Below are 21,426 nucleotides of genomic sequence, written 5' to 3' on the forward strand. Positions count from 1 at the left end.
TGGTTAGAGCAGGCGGACTGGGAGCAGGACTCCTGGGTTCCATTCCCTCTTCTGCTACTGACTCCCTGTACAACCTTGAGCAGGTTAGCGATTCCAGCCCAGATCCACAATGGTATTTCGGTGCCGAACTCCCACCCAATTATGGCCTTAAACTGTAATTTTCACCAGCAGCCACTGCTCTCAATAGCTCTCATTGCAGCCAGCAGGGCAGGCCCCCTCTGCCAAGCTGGCCCCAGGATTCAGGCCTGGGAGAGGATGGCCCAGCAGCCCAGCCGGGGGGCAGTGGAAAGGGAACCCCCCTACCAGCCTCAGCAGGTGGGAGCTGGCACAAGCCCCCCGCAGCCCCAGGGGGGGCGGGCCCGGCTCTGATCTGTGCAGGGAGCGGGATGTCCCAACCCCCCGGAGCACCTGGCTCCGGCCCCTGGCCCGGCACCGCAGCACGCGCTGGGCTTGCTCAAGCCGCTGTTTGCACAGCCCCGGGCCAGGCGGGGGCCAGCGCCCAGGCGGGGCGGCACCGCGGGAGCCGGCCGCTGATTTGCTCGGAGGGGCCCGGAGGGAGGGGGAGGGGCCCGGAGGGAGGGGGCGGGGCCCGGCCCCAGGGTGTCGCGCTCGCCCCACGGCAGCGCCCGCAGCATCGCCATGGGCTCGCTCAGCGCCGGCTCCGCGGCGGCCTCGGCCGGCCGCCTGCTCTGCGCGCCCGTCCCGCGGGTGCTGAGCGGCCGCGGCCCCCCGCGCCCCGGCGCCGCCGAGCCCCGCAGGGGCGGCCGGCGGCGGGAGGGCCCCGGCGGGCTGGCGGGCGCCCGGCTGGAGCTGGCGGGGGCCGGGGCCGGGGCGGTGCCCGCGCCCGTGGTGCGCCGGGACATCCAGGCCTTTCTCCGGGAGTGCGGCGGCAGCCCCGGCGAGGCGCGGCACTGGCTGACGCAGTTCCAGGCGCTCGGCCACGCCGGCGGCCGCCCCTTCGCTGTCATCGAGGTGAGGGGGCGCCGGACCCACGGCGGGGGGGGGTCACGGCCCCAGGGGGCACCAGACCCACAGCTGGGGGGTCACGACCCCGGGGGGCACCGGACCCACAGCTGCGATGGGGCAGCCATTGGGGGGGGCAGGCGCAGCTGGGGCCACTGAACCCACAGCTGGGTGGGGTGGAGACAGCCAGGGGGTTTGTGGGTGGGGTGGAAGGCTGGGAGATGCTGGGGATGGCGCTGCGGAGACTGCAAAAATCTGTGAATCGGGGCTGTCTCTCCATCACATTTCTGAACCATCCAAGCACGTCTACACACAGTGTTTTACAAGACAGATCAGGATTAAGGTTCTCTCCCCTGCCCTGCATCCCCGCAAAATGAATATGATACTTGAGGATGAAAAAAAAATGTGCTTCACAAGTAGCCGGCTGGCAGAGCAGGTTATAAACCAGTTAATAACTAAAAGAGGAACCAGAATTAAAAAGGCAGCCAAGTCAAACAAGAGGAAAGGAAATAGAATTGGAAGCAATGTGGGATTAACCTGTGGAACTCACTGCCTCAGGATGTTATCGAGCAGGGGTGGGCAAACTATGGCCCGCGGGCCACATCCGGCCCATCAGACCATTTAATCAGGCCCTTAGCTTCCACTGGGAAGCGGGGTTGGGGGTTTTCCCCACTCCGCACGGCTCCCAGGAAGTCTCCGGCTCCTACGTAGTACATGGAGGCACGGCCAGGCAGTTCTGCGTGCTGCCCCGTCTGCAGGTGCCACCCCCGCAGCTTCCATTAGCTGTGGTTCCCGGCCAGTGGGGGCTGCAGGGGTGGTGCCTGTGGATGGGGCAGCACGCAGAGCCGCCTGGCTGCGCCTTGCAGCTGGAGGGGGGACATGCTTCCGGGAGCTGCTTGCAGTAAGTGCCACCCAGAGCCTGCACCCCTGAGCCCCCCTGCACCCCAATGCCCTGTCATGGTCCTGATCCCCCTCCTGCCCTTCGAACCCCTCATCCCCAGCCCCAGCCCAGAGCCTGCATCCCCAGCCGGAGCCCTCACACCCCTGCCCCATCCTGATTCTCCTCCCGCCCTCTGAACCCCTCGGTCCCGGCCTGCACCCCCCTCCTGCACCTCAAACCCCTCATCCCCAGCCCCACCCCAGAGCCCTCACACACACACACCCCACCCCCCTGAACTCATTTCTAGCCCCACCCCAGAGCCCTCACCCCCTCCCACACCCCTACCCCCAATTCCATGAGCATTCATGGCCCATCATACAATTTCCAAAAAGTTTGCTCACCCCTGTTACAGAGGCAAACACCACAAGATGGGGGTATTGAACTAGGTTGTCCTGGTACAGGCAGGCTACCACCCTAGATAGACTAGGGGGCTGGGGATGGGTGACCCCTGCCTAGGGCTGTAGCCTAGGACTTGGGAGATCTACAGTCAATTATCTGCTCTGCCACAGACTTCCTGTGTGACCTGGGGCATGTCACTTAGACACCTAAATAGCTTTGTAAAAGCTCATGCTGCAAAACGTCTGTTAGTCTATAAGGTGCCACAGGATTCTTTGCTGCTTTTACAGATCCAGACTAACACGGCTACCCCTCTGATACTAAATAGCTTTGAGGATCTGCGCTTAACTCCTGCTGCTTTCAATGGGAGATAGGTCCTGAAAAACCTTTGAGAAGCCGGATTTAGCCCCACTGGGCCTTGGCTCCTTGCTAGGGTGACCAGACAGCAAGTGTGAAAAATCAGGACAGGGGGTGGGGGGTAATAGGAGCTGATAGAAGAAAAAGACCCAAAAATTGGGACTGTCCCTATAAAATCAGGCCATCTGGTCACCCTATTCCCCGCCTGTGCTGTGGGATCACAGCCCTGCCTCACAGGCGCTGGGAGGGGGCCAGAGCAGTCCTGGGGATAGATTTCACTGGGTCACATGGCTAGGGCCCATTTAAGGCTCCTAACTTCCACTGACATCTATGGGAGTCAGGAGCCTGGGTCCGGATGACCCCCTGGGTCTCCTCTGTGACACTGGATTAGAGGGACCCAATAGCCTGGCGGGCCCATTTCTCCGCTCCGGTCTCACAGGGGGAGCAGATTGGGCTGTAGGGACTGGCATGCGGGGTCAGAGGGGCTCCTGGCCCAGCCAGTACAGCAGTGCCCAGAGCGCCACCTCTACTGGTTCTCCCACCACTTCCTCCCTTCCCGCCCCACACACACCTGGGGGGTGGGGGGGAGCTGTTTTTAGCCAAGCATTGGCCACAAGTCCTCGGAAACATTCCTCCAGTGAAGAATAGGGCTGGATCAGCCCAGCTGTGCCTGATAGCAAGGGTCCAGATAAGGGCCGCTGATAACAGCCTTTGCTAGGGACAAAGGGCACCGCGTTACAGGGATTGGGGTGGGGATGGGCTGATAAGAGAGGAGAGGGGGGATAGCTGTAGTGGGGAGGGGCCAGGAGGGGAGGGGCGATAGCTGTAGTGTGGCAGGGAGGGGCTGGGTGGCATGAGGAGGGGAGGGGCTGGGAGGAGGGGAGGGGCGATAGCTGTAGTGGGGAGGGGAGGGGTGAGGAGTGAGAGGTGATAGCTGTAGTGAGGAGGGGCTGGGAGGGGAGGGGGGATCGCTGTAGTGGGGAGGGGAGGAGTGAGAAGTGATAGTTGTAATGGGGAGGGGCTGGGCGATAGCTGTAGTGTGGTGGGGAGGGGAGGGGTGAGGAGTGATAGTTGTAGTGGGGAGGGGCTAGGAGGGAAGGGGCAATAGCTGTAGTGTGGCAGGGAGGGGCTGGATGGCATGAGGAGGGGAGGGGTTGGGAGGAGGGGAGGGGCGATAGCTGTAGTGGGGAGGGGAGGGGTGAGGAGTGAGGAGTGATAGTTGTAGTGGGGAGGGGCTGGGAGGAGGGGAGGGGCGATAGCTGTAGTGTGGCAGGGAGGGGAGGGGAGAGGAGCGATAGTTGTAGTGGGGAGGGGCTGGGTGGAATGAGGAGTGGAGGGGGGATAGCTGTAGTGAGGAGGGGAGGGGGGATAGCTGTAGTGTGCTGGGGAGGGGAGGGGTGAGGAGTGATAGTTGTAGTGGGGAGGGGCGGGGCGGAGGGGAGGGGGGATAGCTGTAGTGGGGAGGGGAGGGGTGAGGAGCGATAGTTGTAGTGGGGAGGGGCCGGGAGGGGAGGGGCGATAGCTGTAGTGTGGTGGGGAGGGGCTGGGTGGCAGGAGGAAGGGAGGGGGGATAGCTGTAGTGAGGAGGGGCGGGGAGGAGGGATAGCTGTAGTGTGGCGGGGAGGGGAGGGGTGAGGAGCGATAGTTGTAGTGGGGAGGGGCTGGGTGGCATGAGGAGGGGAGGGGGGATAGCTGTAGTGAGGAGGGGCTGGGAGGGGAGGGGCGATCGCTGTAGTGGGGAGGGGAGATAGCTGTAGTGAGGAGGGGCTGGGAGGAGGGGAGGGGGGATAGCTGTAGTGTGCTGGGGAGGGGAGGGGTGAGGAGTGATAGTTGTAGTGGGGAGGGGCCGGGAGGGGAGGGCGATAGCTGTAGTGGGGGAGGGGAGAGAACAGTCTATTAGGGGAGGCAGGGAGGGGATTTTTTGGCTGCAGCAGGGCCCCAGTCTCCCGGCCACATTCCAGGGCTCTGCACGGCCCTGCCAGGCCCCGAGCTCACAGCCACCCAGTGCCCGCAGGTGCCCGCAGTGCACTAGGAGCGGCTCTGCCACGGGCTAACGCGGAGCCAGGGCTGCCCACCCCCCAGGCGCTCGGTGCCCAGGGCGGCGCCCGCCCAGCCTCCCCCGGGGCCCTGACCGGCGGCTCCCTTGTTCTCCCCTGGGCAGGTGGACGAGGCCGTCTCCCGCTGCAAGGAGACCGTGACCAGCCTGGCCTTCAGCCTGGCCTTCCTGCAGCGCATGGACATGAAGCCCCTGCTGGTGCTGGGGCTGCCGTCCCGGAGCTCCCTGAGCGACACCCTCACCTTCCGGGATACCAAGGCGCTGCTGACCCAGAACTGCAAGGCCCTGACGGACGCCCTGCGCCAGAACTCCGCGGCCACCATGCCCTTCTTCGGGGCCGGCGCCGTGCTAGGAGCGGAGCAGTTGGCCGCCAGCTCCAGGTCAGCCGCTGAGCCTGCAGGCCCGGCTCGCCTTACCCTGCCGACGGCTCCCCGTTAACACCCCTCTCTCTGCTCCCAGCGGGATCTCCGTGGATAGCGACCTGCTGCGGTGGTGCCTGGAGTCCGGGAACATCCCCATCATCTGCCCCGTCGGGGAGACCCGCGGCCGCCAGTCCCTGCTGCTGGACTCCGTCGAGGTCACCGCCGCCGTCTCCAGGGCGCTGCTGCCCACCAAGATCATCTTCCTGAACATGACCGGGGGGATCAGGAACTCCGGGCAGAAGGTGGGTAAGGGCAGCGCAGGGTCTGGCACAGGAGACGCCAACTCGCGCACCCTCTGCTGGGCTAGAGACATGCCTCCCGCTCCGAGTGCCGGGGCATGGGCTCCCAGTGCCCCTTCCAGTGCCCTGCTTCCAAGAGACACTCCCACACCCCGCCTGCCTCCTGGGGCCCCCCACCTTTCCCTTCACCCCTCCATGGTAACCCCCTCCCGTGCATGGACCAGGGAGCCAGCGGACGGAGCTGAGGAGCGTTGTACGCGAGTGGGGAGAGGCTGGAGAGCAGGTACGTACACGTGGGGAGGGGCCGCATCAGCTGGGAGAAGGTCAGAGCAGCCCCCTGCACTGCACCCCTCTGCCCCTGCGGCCGACCGCAGCAGGAGCAAGAGCCAACCTTCCCCACCACGCCTCGGGCTGGATTCAGCAGCCGGCCTGGAGCAGGGGATGGGCAGAAGGGCCTAACCCATGGAGACATCGCCCATCCCCTTGCTGAGCCCCCCGCGGCCTTGCAGGTGCTGGGGAACGTGAACCTGCCCGCCGACCTGGACCTAGTGACCAAAGCCCAGTGGATGGGCCACAAGGAGCAGCAGCAGGTCAGGCTGATCGTCGACCTGCTAAGCCGCTTGCCCTACGAGGCCTCCGCCGTCATCGTCTCTGCGGGCGCGCTGCTCGCCGAGATCTTCAGCAACAAAGGTGAGTGTGGTCCCCGGGGCTGGGGCCTGGGCCTGCCTCGACGGGCTCAGCCGCTGCCTCATGCTCTCGGAGTGAGGATGGGGGAGCGGAGCGGAGTTCGGCTGGAGAATTCGCACCGGCGCCCCAGGTGGCCGGCGAACGGAGCAGGACTCACAGCGCCGCTGCTCTGCGGGAGACCATCTGAGCGAGCAAAGCCCTTGCTTTTCCCTTTGGCTCCAGGCTCGGGGACCCTGTTCAGGAACGCTGAGCGCATGCTGCGCACCGAGAGGCTGGAGGAGCTGGACCAGCAGCGCCTGGTCTCCTTGATCAACACGTCCTTCGGGAAGACCCTCCGAGGGGACTACCTGGCTTCCATACGGCCCAGGCTGCACTCGATCTACTTCTCAGAGGGGTAAGGAGGCCCCCTGCCCGTCTCTGCTGGGCCCAGGAGCTCTAGGAGCAGGCAGGCAGCGGGATATTTAAGAAGGGGAGAGATCCCTATTCAGCCACTGAAGGCCGTTAGTTCTGGGGATTGTCTTGTATCCCAGAGATCTGAAAACCTTCCCTGCCCCCCTTTCTCTGCCTGATCTGTTTAGAGAGGAAACTCTTGGGGGCAGGGATTGTCTCTCCTTACGTGCAGCACCTCACAGCAAGGGCCTCTAGCCTCACACGCAGCCTGCAAAAGACAAGCTCCAGCCTTCCCAACTGGCTCCTGTTGTAGAGTATGGATCCAAACCCCAGAGCCTCTGAACCGTGGGGCCATGCAAAAGCCAGGCACAACGTGGTTATTTCCTGTAGTCCCCGAGGGCTCCCACAAGCGGACAGCTGGGGTAACCCTCGTGGCAGCTGCATGGGCCCAGGGGAGCGAGGCAGGGAGAACAGAAGGTGCAAAATCTCCTACCTTCCTCTTGGAAGCCTTCCCTGCCAAGCAGAGTGTGCTCGTGCCGCCCCCAGGCCCGCTCACCCTGCCCTTTGTCACCCAGCTACAACGCAGCAGCCATCATCACGAAGGAGCCGGTCCTGGGCGGGATGCCGTACTTGGACAAGTTCGTGGTCAGCTCCACCAAGAAAAGCCAAGGCTCCGGCCAGATGCTGTGGGAGTGCATACGGCAGGACCTCAGGACCCTCTTCTGGAGGTCTCGCGTCACCAACCCCATTAACCCCTGGTAGGTGGAAAGGAGGCTGGAGCAGAGCAGCATTTCCACTGGGAATGCCACCCTCCTGGTGGACGCTGACACAGATGCACATCTGTTCTGGGCTCAAGTTTTAGACACGCTAACGGTTCTCCTGCTATTCCAGCCTGGGGCTCCCCCCACCCAGCTCTGCCAATGCCCCACAACCCGGCCCTGCAGCCCCCAGGCTATTCCAGCCCTGGGCTCCCCCCACCCAGCTCTGCCAATACCCCACAACCCAGCCCTGCAGCCCCCCGGCTATTCCAGCCCAGGGCTCCCCCCACCCAGCTCTGCCAAGGCCCCACAACCCGGCCCTGCAGCCCCCCGGCTATTCCAGCCTGGGGCTTCCCACACGCAGCTCTGCCAATGCCCCACAACCCTGCCCTGCAGCCCCCCGGCTATTCCAGCCCAGGGCTCTCCACACACAGCTCTGCTAATGCCCCACAACCCTGCCCTGCAGCCTCCTGGCTATTCCAGCCCTGGGCTCCCCACACACAGCTCTGCCAATGCCCCACAACCCTGCCCTGCAGCCCCCCAGCTATTCCAGCCCTGGGCTCCCCACACACAGCTCTGCCAATGCCTCTTACCCTTACCATACACACCCAGCTCTGGCAGTGCATCTCAATCCTGACTGCAACACCCCTGCTACACCAGGGCTGGGCCCCTCCACTGCTCTGCCGGTGCAGCTATACTCTGATGCACAGCACCCCATACTATGCCAGGCCTAGGTTTCCCTCCTTGCCAATGCCCCTTAACTCTGACCTGTAACCCCCTCTCACTCACTCTGGACCTCCCCATCAGTCAAACAGAATTACCACTACTATGCTACTTACAGAGGTGCTGCAAGGATACAGTCACTGATGTCTAGGAGGGACCCAGACACTCTTAGTGCCCAGCTAGATACAGTGGGCGGCAAGTCTGAGCCAGTATTATCCCTGTAGCTGTCTCAACAGACGCTCTTGTTGCTCTATGGGATACAGATACTGCTCTGGGACTAAGCGTTTGTTTTGTTCCCGTCAGGTATTTCAAGCACAGTGATGGAAGCTTCACCAACCACCAATGGATCTTCTTCTGGTTTGGACTGTCCGACATCCGGGATTCCTATGAGCTGGTGAACCATGCAAAATCCATTCCAGACTCGTTCTGCAAACCGTAGGGCGATCTTTCTAGAGTGAGGCAGAGCGAGAGCAGAGCAGGTTGGGCTTGGGAGGAGTCAGGCCTTCGTACATCAAGACCGGAGAAGAAGAAACAGCTCAGAACAGCCAGCCATGCACAGAGCCCCAGGGTTGTTTCCTGCACCCAGAGGAATGATTGGCACAAAGAACCCCCTTCGCCAATTCAGCACCCAGCTTTTCCCTAATAAAGTGCTACTGAAGCCTGTGTTGTGCAGACTCTTGCCCGAGGGGGTCAGGACTCTTGGGTTCAAGTCTCACCTCTGCCACTGACTCACTGTGGGACCTCGGCAAAGTCACTTTCCCTCTCTGTGCCTCACTTTCCCGACCTATAAAATGGGACCATTAATGAGCGTGTAAAAAGAGCAGCGACATCTTTCCTTACAATCCTGTGGAACAGCAAGTAGGAGAGTCACACACAAGCTTGTATTTATAGGAGCCAACAGCCTGGCAGTGGAGTTCTACTCACAATGTGTACAGCAGAAAACAGACAAGAGTAGCTGGAAAACGTCAACTTTCAATGTGGTTTTGGCTTTTTCAAGGTGTCTCGCCTTTCTTTAGCTATCCCAACAGTGTGACATTAGGATCTTACTGCTTTCTCCTTAACCAGTGCATAAGGCTACTGTGCACCAGAACTGATCGACAAATGTCAGCTGGGAACTTCAGAGCGGCCAAAGGGACACAGACACCAAACCGCCAGTGAAATTCCAGCTAGTGCCTTTGAAAACCCCACACGTAAACGGGGTAAAGTTGTCAGAAGTGACAAAGTCCCACATTTGTAAAAGTCTTTAGGCGTTGATGCACTTGGCATTGCGACACCTAACTGATTTAGGAACCTAAAGCTCATTTTAAGAGCCTAAATCCTACTGACTCTCAATGGGATTTTGGCACCTAAATCCCTTTTGAAAATGAGATGTAGGTTCCTAAATCAATTCGGTTTCACTGAGCATGGCAATGCCTAAATACTTCTCCAAATCTGGGCCTAAGTAACTTGGCAGCCTATGGCCCATTTTCAAAAGTGACTTAGAAATCGAAGTCTTATTGTAATTGGGACTTAGGCACCTGAGCAACTTTTGAAAACAAGCCAGGTTCCTAAGTCCCCTGAGCACTTTTGAACATTTTACCCTGATCACAAACCTACTCGTCGTCCATCCCCAGCATCCCTGCCAGTGAAACATTTCAATGTCAAATTGCTAGATATCTGCCATGAATCTACCGTGAACTCTTGCTAGTCAGCCAGTAAAGCAGCAGTAAGTCTGAGATGATCTGTTTAAGCACTAGCATCCCCAGTGGCAGGGTTAAAGGAGAGCCTGTCTGGTTAAGTGCCATGATCCTGCAATAAACTCTTAAAATGCCAGCACTACCCACGCTGAGCCCCAGTAAGCCCGAGAGGAAATGTACAGGTACCATAGCTTCAACTGGTTAGGCACAAGCTAAAAGCAGTGTGCATATGAAGCAGAAGATGGGAGACATTATTCAGGTACGAGGAACTGGGCAGCAGGACGCAAGACCTGGGCTCTGTTCCCAGCTCTGCCACAGATTTCTTGCATGACCTTGGGTAAGGCAGTTCAGCCTCAGTTCCCCATCTGTACAATGGGGATAACAACACTGCTGTGCCTCAGAGGGGTGGTGGAGGACAAATCCCTAAGTATCTGGGAGGTACTAGGTACTCCAATGACACCCGACACCTCTCACAGTTGGCCTGCTTATTTAACGTTAGGTTAAGAAATACTGGCTTATACGTCTCTCCTGCCAGCATCTCTGTTGGTGGCTTAAGTAAGATCTGACCACCTGGCTCTGGAGCAGAAAAGCAGCTGAAGTTTCCTCTGTTCAAGTGCCTTTGATTAGAGGGAAGACAGGAAGGATGGCCCAGCAGTTAGGGCACAAGCCTGGATTCGGAAGACACAGGGTCTGTTCCCTGCACAGCCATGGACACCCTGGGTTACTCTGGGCCTCTGAGTCTCAGTTCTCCATCTGTAACATGGGGTTAATAGACATTGGGGAGTCTGGGGGGAAGAAATGTGTGTGGGATGAACATAGTAAAGCTTGTGAGGTGCTCAGATACGGAGAAGTACCATAGGCGGGGTTTTGCCTGGCTTGATTAAAGCCAGACAATGTCCGGTAAGAAATAAAACAAGGGGTGGAGTTAAAAGCCTTTTCTCATTTAATCATCAGAAGTACATGATGGGGAAAGTGGTTTAGAAAATAGGGAAGACGCAACAGCAGGTCAGAGTGGAAGGCTTGATCTAGGCAGTTGAGAGAGTGACCGTGGTTGAGAGCTCTCCTTCGGCGGGCAGGGCACTAGCGCTAGAGAGATCCTGCATGCCAGCTGGCCTCGCAACCAAAGACAAACCCAACCTGGTGGCAGGAGGCCCTTATGGGGCAAAGGCAAGTTGTCTCTGGGCAGCATGTCACCTTAGAACATGGAGCGCAGCCTCCCACCCAGTCCCTGACGCTGACCATCACTGGCCAGGGTTGTAAGACATGGGATCCTCAGAGGGTTGGGAACTGGACTTTTCCCCCCTTTCAAGCTTCCCTTCCTCACTCAGTCACCCCACCCCAGCACTCTGGAAATTCCCCCTCTCTTAGGGGGATGGGTAGCAGCTCCCCTCTGTGAAGCTGTTCATTCCCCCAGGCTTTGGCAGGCAGGACTGTCCCGGTGTAAAGCAGTGTCCATCTGCTCCCTCCATGGGGCTGTGCCAGGAGACAAGCCAATACACAACTGAGTCACACGCGTGCTCCAGTGATGGACTGGAGGCAGCATGGACGGATGCACACAGAGCGGGAGCAGGGCAAGAGGCAAAATTATTCCCTTCTCATCTCCGGAGCAGCTTCCTTCTCCCTCTCAAGAGCACTGAGGGCTGTTCCCCTTTGAAATCGCTCCTCTCCGCAGCACTGCATCCTTTCGGGGAGCGGGGTTTCTTTGTAACCCCATGAAATTCCACAGGCAGTAGTTAGAAGCACAGTGAGAACCAGCTTAAGTAACGAATGGAGGACGGTTACTCTGGCTTGGACATTGGCCTGCTGGGTGATCTTGGGCAAGTCACGTCCCCGCTCCGTGCCTCGGTTTCCCCATCTGTACAATGGGGATGATGACCCTGACCTCCTTTGTAAAGAGCTTTGAGATCTACTGATGCAAAGCACTAAATAAGAGCTAGCTTATTATTACCGTTGTCCGTCCCCACCCACCACACACACACACACACACACCCCCCACACACATTGCAACCAATGTGCAGAGTTCACCACAGATGATGAAGGGGCAGCTTTGAAGTCCCCCATTCAGTTCATTGTCGGCATCTTTCCAGTAACCAATCATCTGGCTCCCCAGGGGGACTCCCAAGCTTCCAGGATCCACTCCTCCTTTCAGCGGAGGAATTACGCTGCTCACACACCCACTGAGCTAGTCTGACCCTGTTCTACAATGTCCAGGAAGACCCCTCCCCTCTGCTGCTACACAGAGCCAGAAGAGTGAGGTTCTATAGGGCTGTGCTTAAAACATCTGAAAGTGCGATGAAGGACTAGCATGCTCGAAAAGGAGGCAGCTGCTGAGCCCCCTAGCCTGTCAATGGGAAAAATCAACTAGGAATTTTTTAAAAATAGTAAAAAAAAGAATAAATAATGGTGATTTTAAAAAAACCGAATCCCATCCCATCCCCTCCCCCAAACTGCAGAGCCTCCCCGAGGCCTGTCCTATCCGCCCCCACTTATCCCATCTCAACCATCCGTGGCCAAGATGATGACAGCCCCGAAGATACCAACGTTCTGCCCGATGAGTTTCATCTGGTTCCAGAACTCGACGCGCCGGGAGTCATGCCAGTAGCCGAGGTTCCCATCAATGAACAGGATGACCAGGGGCAGGATCACCGAGAGGATCTGGGCGGCCGTGCTGACGTAATAACCGGACAGGAACGACAGGGCCAGCACCCCATAGAGGATGAAGAGTAGCTGCAGGGTGATCTCGCCACCCAGGATGTGGTTGAGGTAAGCCAGACGATCCTCTTTGCTGTGCTGGAGGGAATAGGCCTGTAGGGCGCAGTGGAACAGTAAACCAAGAGGTAGGAGCAAATTCATACACACTGAATAGGTCTGTACTGCGATCAGGATGTGTGACGACAGCACGGCTAGACATACCCACGCTAGCTTTGATTTAGCCCTGCCCAGCCAGGACCCTGGGTACATACACCAGGGGCCCCCCACCCAGTTGCATACATACAAAATGGGCAATGACTGCCTAGGAAGGAGCACTGCGGAAAGGAATCTGGGGGGTCAGAGTGGATCACAAGCTAAATATGAGTCAACAGTGTAGCGCTGTTGCGAAGAAAGCAAACACCGTTCTGGGATGTATTAGCAGGAGCGTTGTAAGCAAGACACGAGAAGTAATTCTTCCGCTCTACTCAGGCTTCAGCCGGAGGATTGAGTCCAGTTCTGGGCGCCACATTGCATGAAAGATGTGGACAAATTGGAGAAAGTCCAGAGAAGAGCAACAAAAAGGATTAAAGGTCTAGAAAACATGAGCTATGAGGGAAGATTGAAAAAAATTGGGTTTGTTTAGTCTGGAGAAGAGAAGACTGAGAGGGGACATGAGAACAGTTTTCAAGGACAAAAGGTTGGTACAAAGGAAGAGGGAGAAAAATTGTTCTTCTTAACATCTGAGGACAGGACAAGAAGCAATGGGCTTAAATTGCAGCAAGGGAGGTTTAGGATGGACATTAGGAAAAACTTCCTAACTGTCAGGGTGGTTTAGCACTGGAATAAACTGCCTAGGGCAGTTGTGGAATCTCCATCATTGGAGATTTTTAAGAGCAGGTTAGACAAACACCTGTCAGGGACGGTCTAGATAATTCTTAGTCCTGCCATGAGTGCAGGGGACTGGACTAGATGACCTCTTGAGGTCCCTTCCAGTTCTATGATTCTATGTTGCTGCAGCTTCACTGCTACCATTACTGAAGCTAGCTCAGGTATGTCTACATGTCGTGCAATCACATCCCCCAAATGCAGTGTAGACGTATCCACAGCCTTTCATCCCAAAAGGCATTGGGGATTGTGTGCGCTATGGCAGCTGCTTCACTGCATGCACCCAATCACTACACAGCAGCTTAGGGGTGCAGGAGACCAACTGAAACTGAAGGAGGCCCAATGCAATTCACAGAGTATAGGCCAAAAGGGACCATTATATTCATCTAGTCCAACCTTTGGCACAGCCCATCAGGACTTCCTGGAATTAATTCCTGCTTCAAGTCTGCTTGTGGTTGAACTAGAGTGTAGATCTTTTTAGAAAAACAGCCAATCTTGATTTAAAAATTTTCTAGCGATGGAGAATCCGCCACAACCTTCAGCAAATTGTTCCAGTGGTTAATTACCCTCGCTGTTAAAAATTCATGGCTTATTTCCAGCTTCAGCTTCCAGACACTGGATCTTTCAGATCTTTGTCTGCTAGACTGAAGAGCCCATTATCAAGTGTTTGTTCCCCTTGTAGGTACTTCCAGCCTGTGGTCAGGTACCCCCTTAATCTTCTCTTTGTTAAGCTAAATAGACTGAGCTCCTTGAGTCTCTCAGCATAAGGCAGGTTTTCTAACCCTTTAATCCTTCTCATGGCTCTTCTCTGACCCCTCTCCAATTTATCAACATCCTTCTTGAATTGTGGGCACCAGAACTGGACACAGGATTCCAGCAGCGGTCGCAGCAGTGCCGAATTCCAAGGTAAAATAACCTCCCTGCTTCTCCCCGAGATTTGCCAGTTTATTACTAGTCTGAATGTATCTAGTGTCAACTTCTAGCCGTTGGATCTCATTATAGTTTCATCATCAGGCTGGAATTTGGCCAGGAGACCAAGGTTAATAGCTGACTTTTGCCCAAAGCACCATGGGATCAGGATGCCAGTTTTACATCCCCTCTGAAAGGCAGTGCCACCCGTGGCACAGTGCCTCCTGCTGTCATGCTGGGGGTTCTGATTTAATACAGCCTCAGCAGGAAGGAACAGTGCCTGCTACTCAATCAAACAATAACCACAAAGACTAAGGGCACAACTGGTGCCAAAATACTATCTCCATTTCTCTGCCTCGTCCACCTGCAGGGCTGTTCTTAGGGGATCATGGAAGCTGATGCTCCTCCCACCGATCCAATCCACTGCCTCTGTTTCTGTCCAGTCATATGCAAATAGTGCTATGGCTTTCTAAACATCCCAGAATCCTTTGCAGTAGGGCTGCAGGGCTGTCCAAAGGAGGTGCAAAGAATTCTAGAACCGAAGTGACACCCAAAGGCACCTTACTGCACCCGAATAAACAAAAATAGGGAGCAGCAAAAAGTCCACAGGCAGAGTAAGCAGGTCAGGGCTGGCCAGTACCCATGGCAGCTGGGGTGTTCCTCTGGCAACAGCCCCTTTTAATCCAAGGGGCACCCTAAGTGGCCACCTGTGCCCCACAGAGAATCCCCCCAGCTCTGAAGGGCCTGCCGACAAGAAAGAACAGCAACGGATGTGCACACTGTAAATATCCACACTGCCTCTGCTAACAAGCAAAGAGGCCGGAGGCCTTGTCTGATCTCCCCCAGCTGTGATACAAGCTGCTCCAACACCCACACTTTCCCAACTGCAGCCACAGCCACACGAATCCCAGTTTCTTTCCGATCACCCCGCTTCGTCCCCGTGCTCTGGTGATTTCACTGCAAGCCAACGCACGCTGGCTAGCAGTGGCAAAGCTGTGCATGAAAGCCCACCATGGCACCAGCCAGCTCCTGCCCCGCTGGGTACATACCACGCAGATGAGGTAGATGCCGAGGAAGACCTGCCCGGTGGACTGCAGGGACCTGCTCCGTGGCTTCTGACGATAGATCTCACCAGCCCCACTCGCCAAGATCAGGAACCCACCAATGATAGCTATGGTTCGTGAGTACATCCTCACCTGCAGGGGGAAAATCACACAGCGCGTACATCTGTTAGTGACTGGGAAATAAAAAGGAGCCCCATAAACTTAAAATAAATAAAAGAACGAGGCATTTAGATACATGAAAACAACATCTGCAGGGGCATTACATTGGATACAGACCTCTCATCTTCACATTTCAGGGCACAAGCTGATCATCAGCTGAGGTCAGGAAGAAAGTGTGTGTGCTTGTAGCTAGGTGTGCAATGCAATCTCGCTGAAGCAGCTGCTTTGGCCATGAGATAGCGGACTAGCAGGATCAAAACGGGGGCGGAGGTGAAGGGGGAAGAGAAGGGGAAGGACAGGGCGATGGGGATAATTCTTGCTCTCACTGAAATACTAACATGGAGACTGAAGCCTTCTTCTATTCACAAAGCAGATGCAACCCAGGCATTGGCAGGGCAAGTTTCCCCTTATACCGTCTTGATCTCAAGGAGCAAGGGAGCGATTCAGTCTCTATGGCCTCTTAATTCCTCGCCCTCCCTGCTGAAAGAGCCAACAAGGAGGCCCAATGAGGATACTAGCTTCACTCGGATGTTCGTGCCTGGGAGCCTGGACTAAGATCTACACTCATTTCAGACAGGCCAAACAGCACAGGATTATTAAGCGAGGCTGGCATGGGAACAGATGAGGCAGACGCCCCCTAGCCGATCAGCCCCCCAGGAAATTCCGACAAACACCTCACCTTCAGCCAGTCACCGTAGTGCACGTAGCCCCCGATATACGCCGCGTACGTGCTGACTGCCAGCTGAAGAGCAGCTCCCAGTGCAAACCACCTGCGCTTCACCCCAAAGGACATGAAGCTGGCACACAACACCGCTGCCCCCATGTCCAAGTACAGATATGGGACGGGGATGTCAGGTTTCCTAGGGGGAGACAAGGAAGGAGTTTCAATCCAGTTGGACATTTGAGGAATCAAGTCATACCACATAAGCAGGACAAAGCAGCCACAACCCTCCATGCGCATGTGAGCCCAGGGTGCCCAGCTGTGTTCAGGCACCGCCTTGGGAAGAACTCTGCTTTCAGGCTGGAGATATTAGAAACCTGAGCTCTCTCTCCCACATTAGCCTGTGAATAAGTGTCCAAGGGACAGCCCTGGACACGGAGGTCCTGTATTTATCCTGGAGAATGTAAGGGACAACGAATGGCAAGGGAAGTTTCCTCACGTCATCCCATCAGCATGCCTCAGCTGCAGCCTTCTCTAACAATAATCCTGAGCTTTTATACAGCTCTTTTCTCCCACAGATCTCAAAGCACTTTCCAAAGAAAGTTAGACAGACAAGCAAGCACTTGTCATTATCCCCATATTACAGAGGGGGAAACTGAGGCACGGAGCGAGGAAGCAAATCCACTCAAAAAATAAAATACAGTAAGTTCTCCAGGGCAAAGAACGTCTATTATTGTATTTGTACAGCGCCTAGCACAACAGAGGCCCATCTTGGTTGGCCTGTCGGCACTACCATAATAAACATGAGTAATAATAATAAGCAAAATACCCCAGGTCACCCAGCAGGCCAGTGGCAAAGGCAGGAATAGAACTCACATCTCCTGAGCCCTAGTCCAGTGATCTATCCACTAGGCAACACTGTCTCCCCTAATGCCTACCATGAATGGAGGGGGAGGCCACACAAATTATCCAAGCTTGCTGTTCCACTTTATGAAAATAAGCTCAAAGCCATTCACAGTGCCTCTCTCCGTGACATAAGAAAGGCCGTACCGGGTCAAACCAAAGGTCCATCTAGCCCAGTATCTGCCAATGAGGGAGTGAACCTAACAGGCAATGATCAAGTGATCTCTCTCCTGCCATCCATCTCCATCCTCTGACGACCAGAGGCACATGCAGTGCTACAGGGTTTCCACTCCAGTATTAGCTGCAGCTGGGTATTGCAAGCCAAACAGGGTTGCCACCTTTCTAATTGCTGGTAATGGGCCCGGCCCCACCTTTTGCCCTAAGGCCCCACCCCTGCTCCACCTCCTCCCTTGGGTTCCCGCCCCCTTCTCCACCTCTTCCCTATGCTCCACTCCCTTTTCCGCCTCTTCCCCCAAGGGTCCACCCTGCCACACAGGCCTCTCCCTTCCTTGCTGGCTGGCTCCAACTCCTCCCCTGCCCCTCCCCCATCCCTTCTAGCTCCTCCCCACTCCTCCCTTGCCCTGCCCCCATCTCTGGGCTCCACCCCACCCCCGACTCCTCCCTTGCCCCTCCCCATCCCTTCCAGCTCCTCCCCATCTCATCCCCTGCCCCTCCCCCATCCCTTCTAGCTCCTCCCCACTCCTCCCTTGCCCCTCCCCCATCTCTCTTGGCTCCACCCCACCCCTGACTCCTCCCTTGCCCCTCCTCCATCCCTTCCAGCTCCTCCCCATTCCTCCCTTGCTCCTCCCCCATCCCTTCTAGCTCCTCCCCACTCCTCCTTTGCCCCTCCCCCATCTCTCTTGGCTCCACCCCACCCCTGACTCCTCCCCTGTCCCTACCCATCTCATCCCCTGCCCCTCCCCCATCCCTTCTGGCCCCACCCCACCCCCGACTCCTCCCTTGCCCCTCCCCCATCCCTCCTGACTCCTCTGACTGCCCCTCCCCTGCCCCGCCCACCTGCGGGCGTCAGCCCGCTCCGCGAAGAGCATGAGGGCGCTGAGGCAGTTCCAGAAGGGGAAGCGCGTGAGCAGCACCGAGCCGAGCTGCATCAGCAGCCGCAGCAACCGCCGCCGCCGAGCCCCGGCCGCCGCCATCTTAGTGCGGGGCAGCCCAGCCGGTCCGGCAGCGCGCTTCCGCTCGCGTCCGTCCCCACACCTGCCCGGCCGGAAACGCGCCCCGCCAGCAGGGGGTTCCGCCTACGGGAGGTTCCTCTTGGGGATGCGCGGGCGCAGGCTCCTTCCAACCCCGCTGCTGCTGGAGTCGATGGGCCTCCCCTCGCCCAGCAGTGTCCTGGGGTGGGGGGGGTCCTCGCTACAGAGCCCGGCCAGGGGAAGGGCAGCCCCCCCCCCAGTTCTGACCCCTCTGCACCAGCCAGCTGCCTCAGGACGGGGGAAGAGAACCCAGGAGTTCTCTGCTCTCTCTGTGCCCCCCCACCCTGCTGGGAAAATAACCCAGGAGTCCTGCCTCCCCTTCCCCCCCCCGGTTCCCAACCCTGTACCCCTTTCCCTGCCAAGGGCTGGCAACAGAACCCAGGAGTCCTGACTCCCCAACCCTCTCCCCAATGCATGCACCCCTTGTTCTAACCTCCTTCCGTATTCCCTGCCAAGGGCTGGCAACAGAACCCAGGAGTCCTGACTCCCCAATGCATGCACCCCCTGTTCTAACCTCCTTCCCTATTCCCTGCCAAGGGCTGGCAACAGAACCCAGGAGTCCTGACTCCCACTCTCCCCCGTCTTCCCTTCTAAGAGCTGGGATAAAATCCAGGAGTCCTGACTTAGTCCCTCCCCCAACCACCTGCCACCATTCCCCTGCCACACATGGGAACAGAACCCAGGGGTCCTGACCACCCCCTCATCCTCAGCCCCTAGACCCCAGCCCCTTCCAAGAGCTAGGATCAGACTCCAGGAGTCACGGCTGTCAGTCCCCACCCAGCTGTACTGCTCCTCTCCCCATCCTTCAGTGCTGCCCTGGGAGTGCTCCCCGTATTTCTAGCTGATAATCGGTTAATAAAACCTGGCCCTGGGCTCCCACGTGTCAGCCTGGTGCCTGCAGCTTTGACCATCATTTTAGATGGTTCCGTAGGAGAATTCACCTCTCTTTCTCCCTTCGCAGTCTGGGGGACCCCAGATGGACCTAAAGAGGGCTGAGGCCTGCCAAGAACACTTTACATTTTGCTCCTACAGCTGGTGAATTCCCGAGTGATGGGGGGATTAATTAAAAATGTGGGATTATGGGATGCTGGCTTCCTGCCCTTAGTGTGGTTTCTGCAAACACAGTAAATCCAGCTTTAGGACACAGAGTTTGCTGCAATGCCAGCCGATAATATCTGAGCTCAATGAAGGGGTAGAGGGACCAATGATCTTCTGTTCAAGGACATTTCAGTCCGGGCCCTGGATTTGTGATGAGCCAAATTTCCACCACTCTCGTGACTGGCTTCAGCAGTGTCACAGCTGTTGGACTAACAGCCAGATTTCCAAGACCTCAGCACCCGTGTGTGTATATTACAGATCCCCCTCTGTGCTGACCCACAGAGAACAAGCCTGTTACAGGCACGTGATCAAACCTAGCTCCAGCTGTACCAGCTCCCACTTTTAGCTCTGGAGGTCCTGGTTCAGTCCTCCTGGTACTGGACCACAGGGCAAGCGTTGCAGAAGTGATACAGCTGGGTTTTCCAAGCAGCCCAGCATGCAACACCTACGGCTCTTTGGAAAAACCCAGCTACTTACCTTGCTGCTTAAATGGGGGGGGGGGGCTGAGCACTTGTGAAATGTGCCCCAAGCCCTTCTGTGCCTTAAACCAGTTGACAGGGTTCCAGCCAATGAGCAAAATTCTCCTCTTAGCCTGCACCACAAGCGCACGTACACAGGCGTGTAACTTTACACGCAGGAGCAGGTCCACTGAGTTCAATACTCTCCCAGCTAACAAGTGGAGTCCCCCATGGGCTCCATACGGAGCCTGTTCTTACGGCCCAAGCTCCGGCCAGGTCGGTTTAGAGAATTAGAGTTACCTGGCTTTGACTTGTACTTGAACTCATTCTGGGCGTGTCATGCCAGTTCTCAGTGCCCGTTGCCATTGGCTGTGTGCATAACGCCCTGTGCAGAGCATTCACACTGTGCTCCACAGAGACAAGGGTGTCCCAGCCCGGAGCGAACCAGAGAGGGACTTGCTAGAGCATCGGTGGGCAAACTTTTTGGCCCGAGGGCCACATCGGGGTTGCGCAACTGTATGGAGGGGGCTGGGCGCCTCCTCAAATAGCCTGGCCCCTGCCCCCTATCACTTCCTGCCCCCTGACTGCTTCCCTCAGAGCCCCCAGCCCATCCCACCGCCCCTGCTCCCTGGCCCCTGACCCCTATCCACACCCCAGACCCCTGACAACCCCCCTGGGACTCCCACCCCCTATCCAATCACCCTCTGCTCCTCATCCCCTGACCACCCCCTCCCAAGACCCCGCTGCCCCTAACTGCACCCCAGGATCCCACCCCCTTATACAACCCCCCCTGCTCCCTGTCCGCCCTCCCAACCCCTATCCACATCCCCCCCGGGACTCCCACTCCCAACGCTCCCTGTTCCCCATCCCCTGACCACCACCCCAGAACCTCCACCCCATCCAACCGTCCCCTCCTCCCTGACTGCCCCCCAGGATCCCCTGCTCCCTTACCTAACTCCCCTGCTCCCCTCCCCTTACCAGCAGCAGGAGATCGCAGCCACGACCCCCAGCCAGAGCCAGCTGCACTCCCCACGCTGCCCAGCGGGAGCAGCGGGCCAGAGCGCGGCCCATGCAGCAGCGTGGCTGCGGGGAAGGGGCCGGGAACTAGGCTCCCTGGCCGGGAGCTCAGGGGCCGGGCAGGATGGTCCCACCTGCCAGATGTGGCCCGTAGTGTGCCCATGTCTGTGTTAGAGGAAGGCTAGGCTTGTGGAGACGGCACAGGGCTGGAAAATCTGGGGTCACAGCCCAGCTGGATCACAAATTTCCCACAAGACCTCGGTCAGGCTTTCAAGAGGTCACCACCCATAACTGGGGTTGGGTTTTTAGCAGCACAGAGGCAGGGGGACGTGTGTGTGTCCAACACCCATCGTGTTGAGCGCGTGGGAAAATGTAGCCCTTGCCTTCAGTTTCCTGTCTGTAAAATGGGAATAAGATTTCACCTGGCCACGGCGGCGAGAAATCCAAAACCGCTTCAGAGGAGCTCAGATAACAATACCTAGACCTTGCTATTAATAGGTCTCCCAGCCTTTTAGAAAGGAAGCCAGGCCCATTACCCCCATTTTAGAGATGGGGAAACTCAGCAAGAGAGGGAAAGTGACCGAACAGGCCACTAGCAGAGCAAGGAACAGAACCCAGGTCTCAGTTCACCACCCTGCACGCTGAGCCATGCTGCCTTTCTGGTCCTACCCTGGTGGGGGACCAAGAGGCACACTGGGCCCAGTGATCATTTCACTGTCTCTCACTATCCCATCCTGGCGCTGGATTCAGGAAACAAGACCTGCCTGGCCCTTTAATCAGCGCCGAGACCTTAGAAGAGGGGAGAGAAACCAGTGGAAAATGC

General features: G+C 57.3%; 2 protein-coding genes across 4 annotated transcripts in view; one reads left to right on the forward strand and one right to left on the reverse strand.

Moving 5' to 3' along the window:
* Positions 1-18,007, reverse strand: part of TMEM101 (transmembrane protein 101) — a 61,743-nt gene extending 43,736 nt beyond the window's left edge. For 2 of the 3 annotated variants that reach the window (XM_044999540.1, XR_006575335.1), the window contains exons 1-4: positions 17,837-18,007; positions 15,935-16,115; positions 15,082-15,228; positions 12,089-12,352 (exon numbers count right to left, since the gene is read on the reverse strand). In XM_044999540.1, the coding sequence (XP_044855475.1) occupies positions 12,089-12,352; positions 15,082-15,228; positions 15,935-16,115; positions 17,837-17,973 (729 nt within the window). In that variant the 5' untranslated portion in view covers positions 17,974-18,007. Of the gene's footprint in view, positions 1-8,448; positions 12,353-15,081; positions 15,229-15,934; positions 16,116-17,836 lie in introns of those variants that run through there. The other variant, XM_044999539.1, reaches the window with a different exon arrangement.
* NAGS (N-acetylglutamate synthase) lies at positions 625-8,534 on the forward strand. The gene is made up of 7 exons (XM_044999538.1): positions 625-972; positions 4,758-5,032; positions 5,112-5,316; positions 5,823-6,003; positions 6,223-6,394; positions 6,966-7,148; positions 8,175-8,534. Exons 1-7 carry the CDS (start codon positions 640-642, stop codon positions 8,308-8,310), a joined length of 1,485 nt encoding a protein of 494 aa, XP_044855473.1. The 5' UTR covers positions 625-639; the 3' UTR covers positions 8,311-8,534.
* Positions 18,008-21,426: the final 3,419 nt, after the last annotated feature.

Source organism: Mauremys mutica, chromosome 25, assembly GCF_020497125.1.
Source record: "Mauremys mutica isolate MM-2020 ecotype Southern chromosome 25, ASM2049712v1, whole genome shotgun sequence".
NCBI lineage: Eukaryota > Metazoa > Chordata > Testudines > Geoemydidae > Mauremys > Mauremys mutica.

Excerpts from the sequence above, each read along its gene's own strand:
- NAGS (XM_044999538.1), top strand. The coding sequence starts at position 640 with ATGGGCTCGCTCAGCGCCGGCTCCGCGGCGGCCTCGGCCGGCCGCCTG. Across the intron at positions 5,317-5,822 it reads TCAGGAACTCCGGGCAGAAG|GTGCTGGGGAACGTGAACCT; the intron begins GTGGGTAAGGGC and ends GCGGCCTTGCAG. Across the intron at positions 6,395-6,965 it reads TCGATCTACTTCTCAGAGGG|CTACAACGCAGCAGCCATCA; the intron begins GTAAGGAGGCCC and ends TTTGTCACCCAG.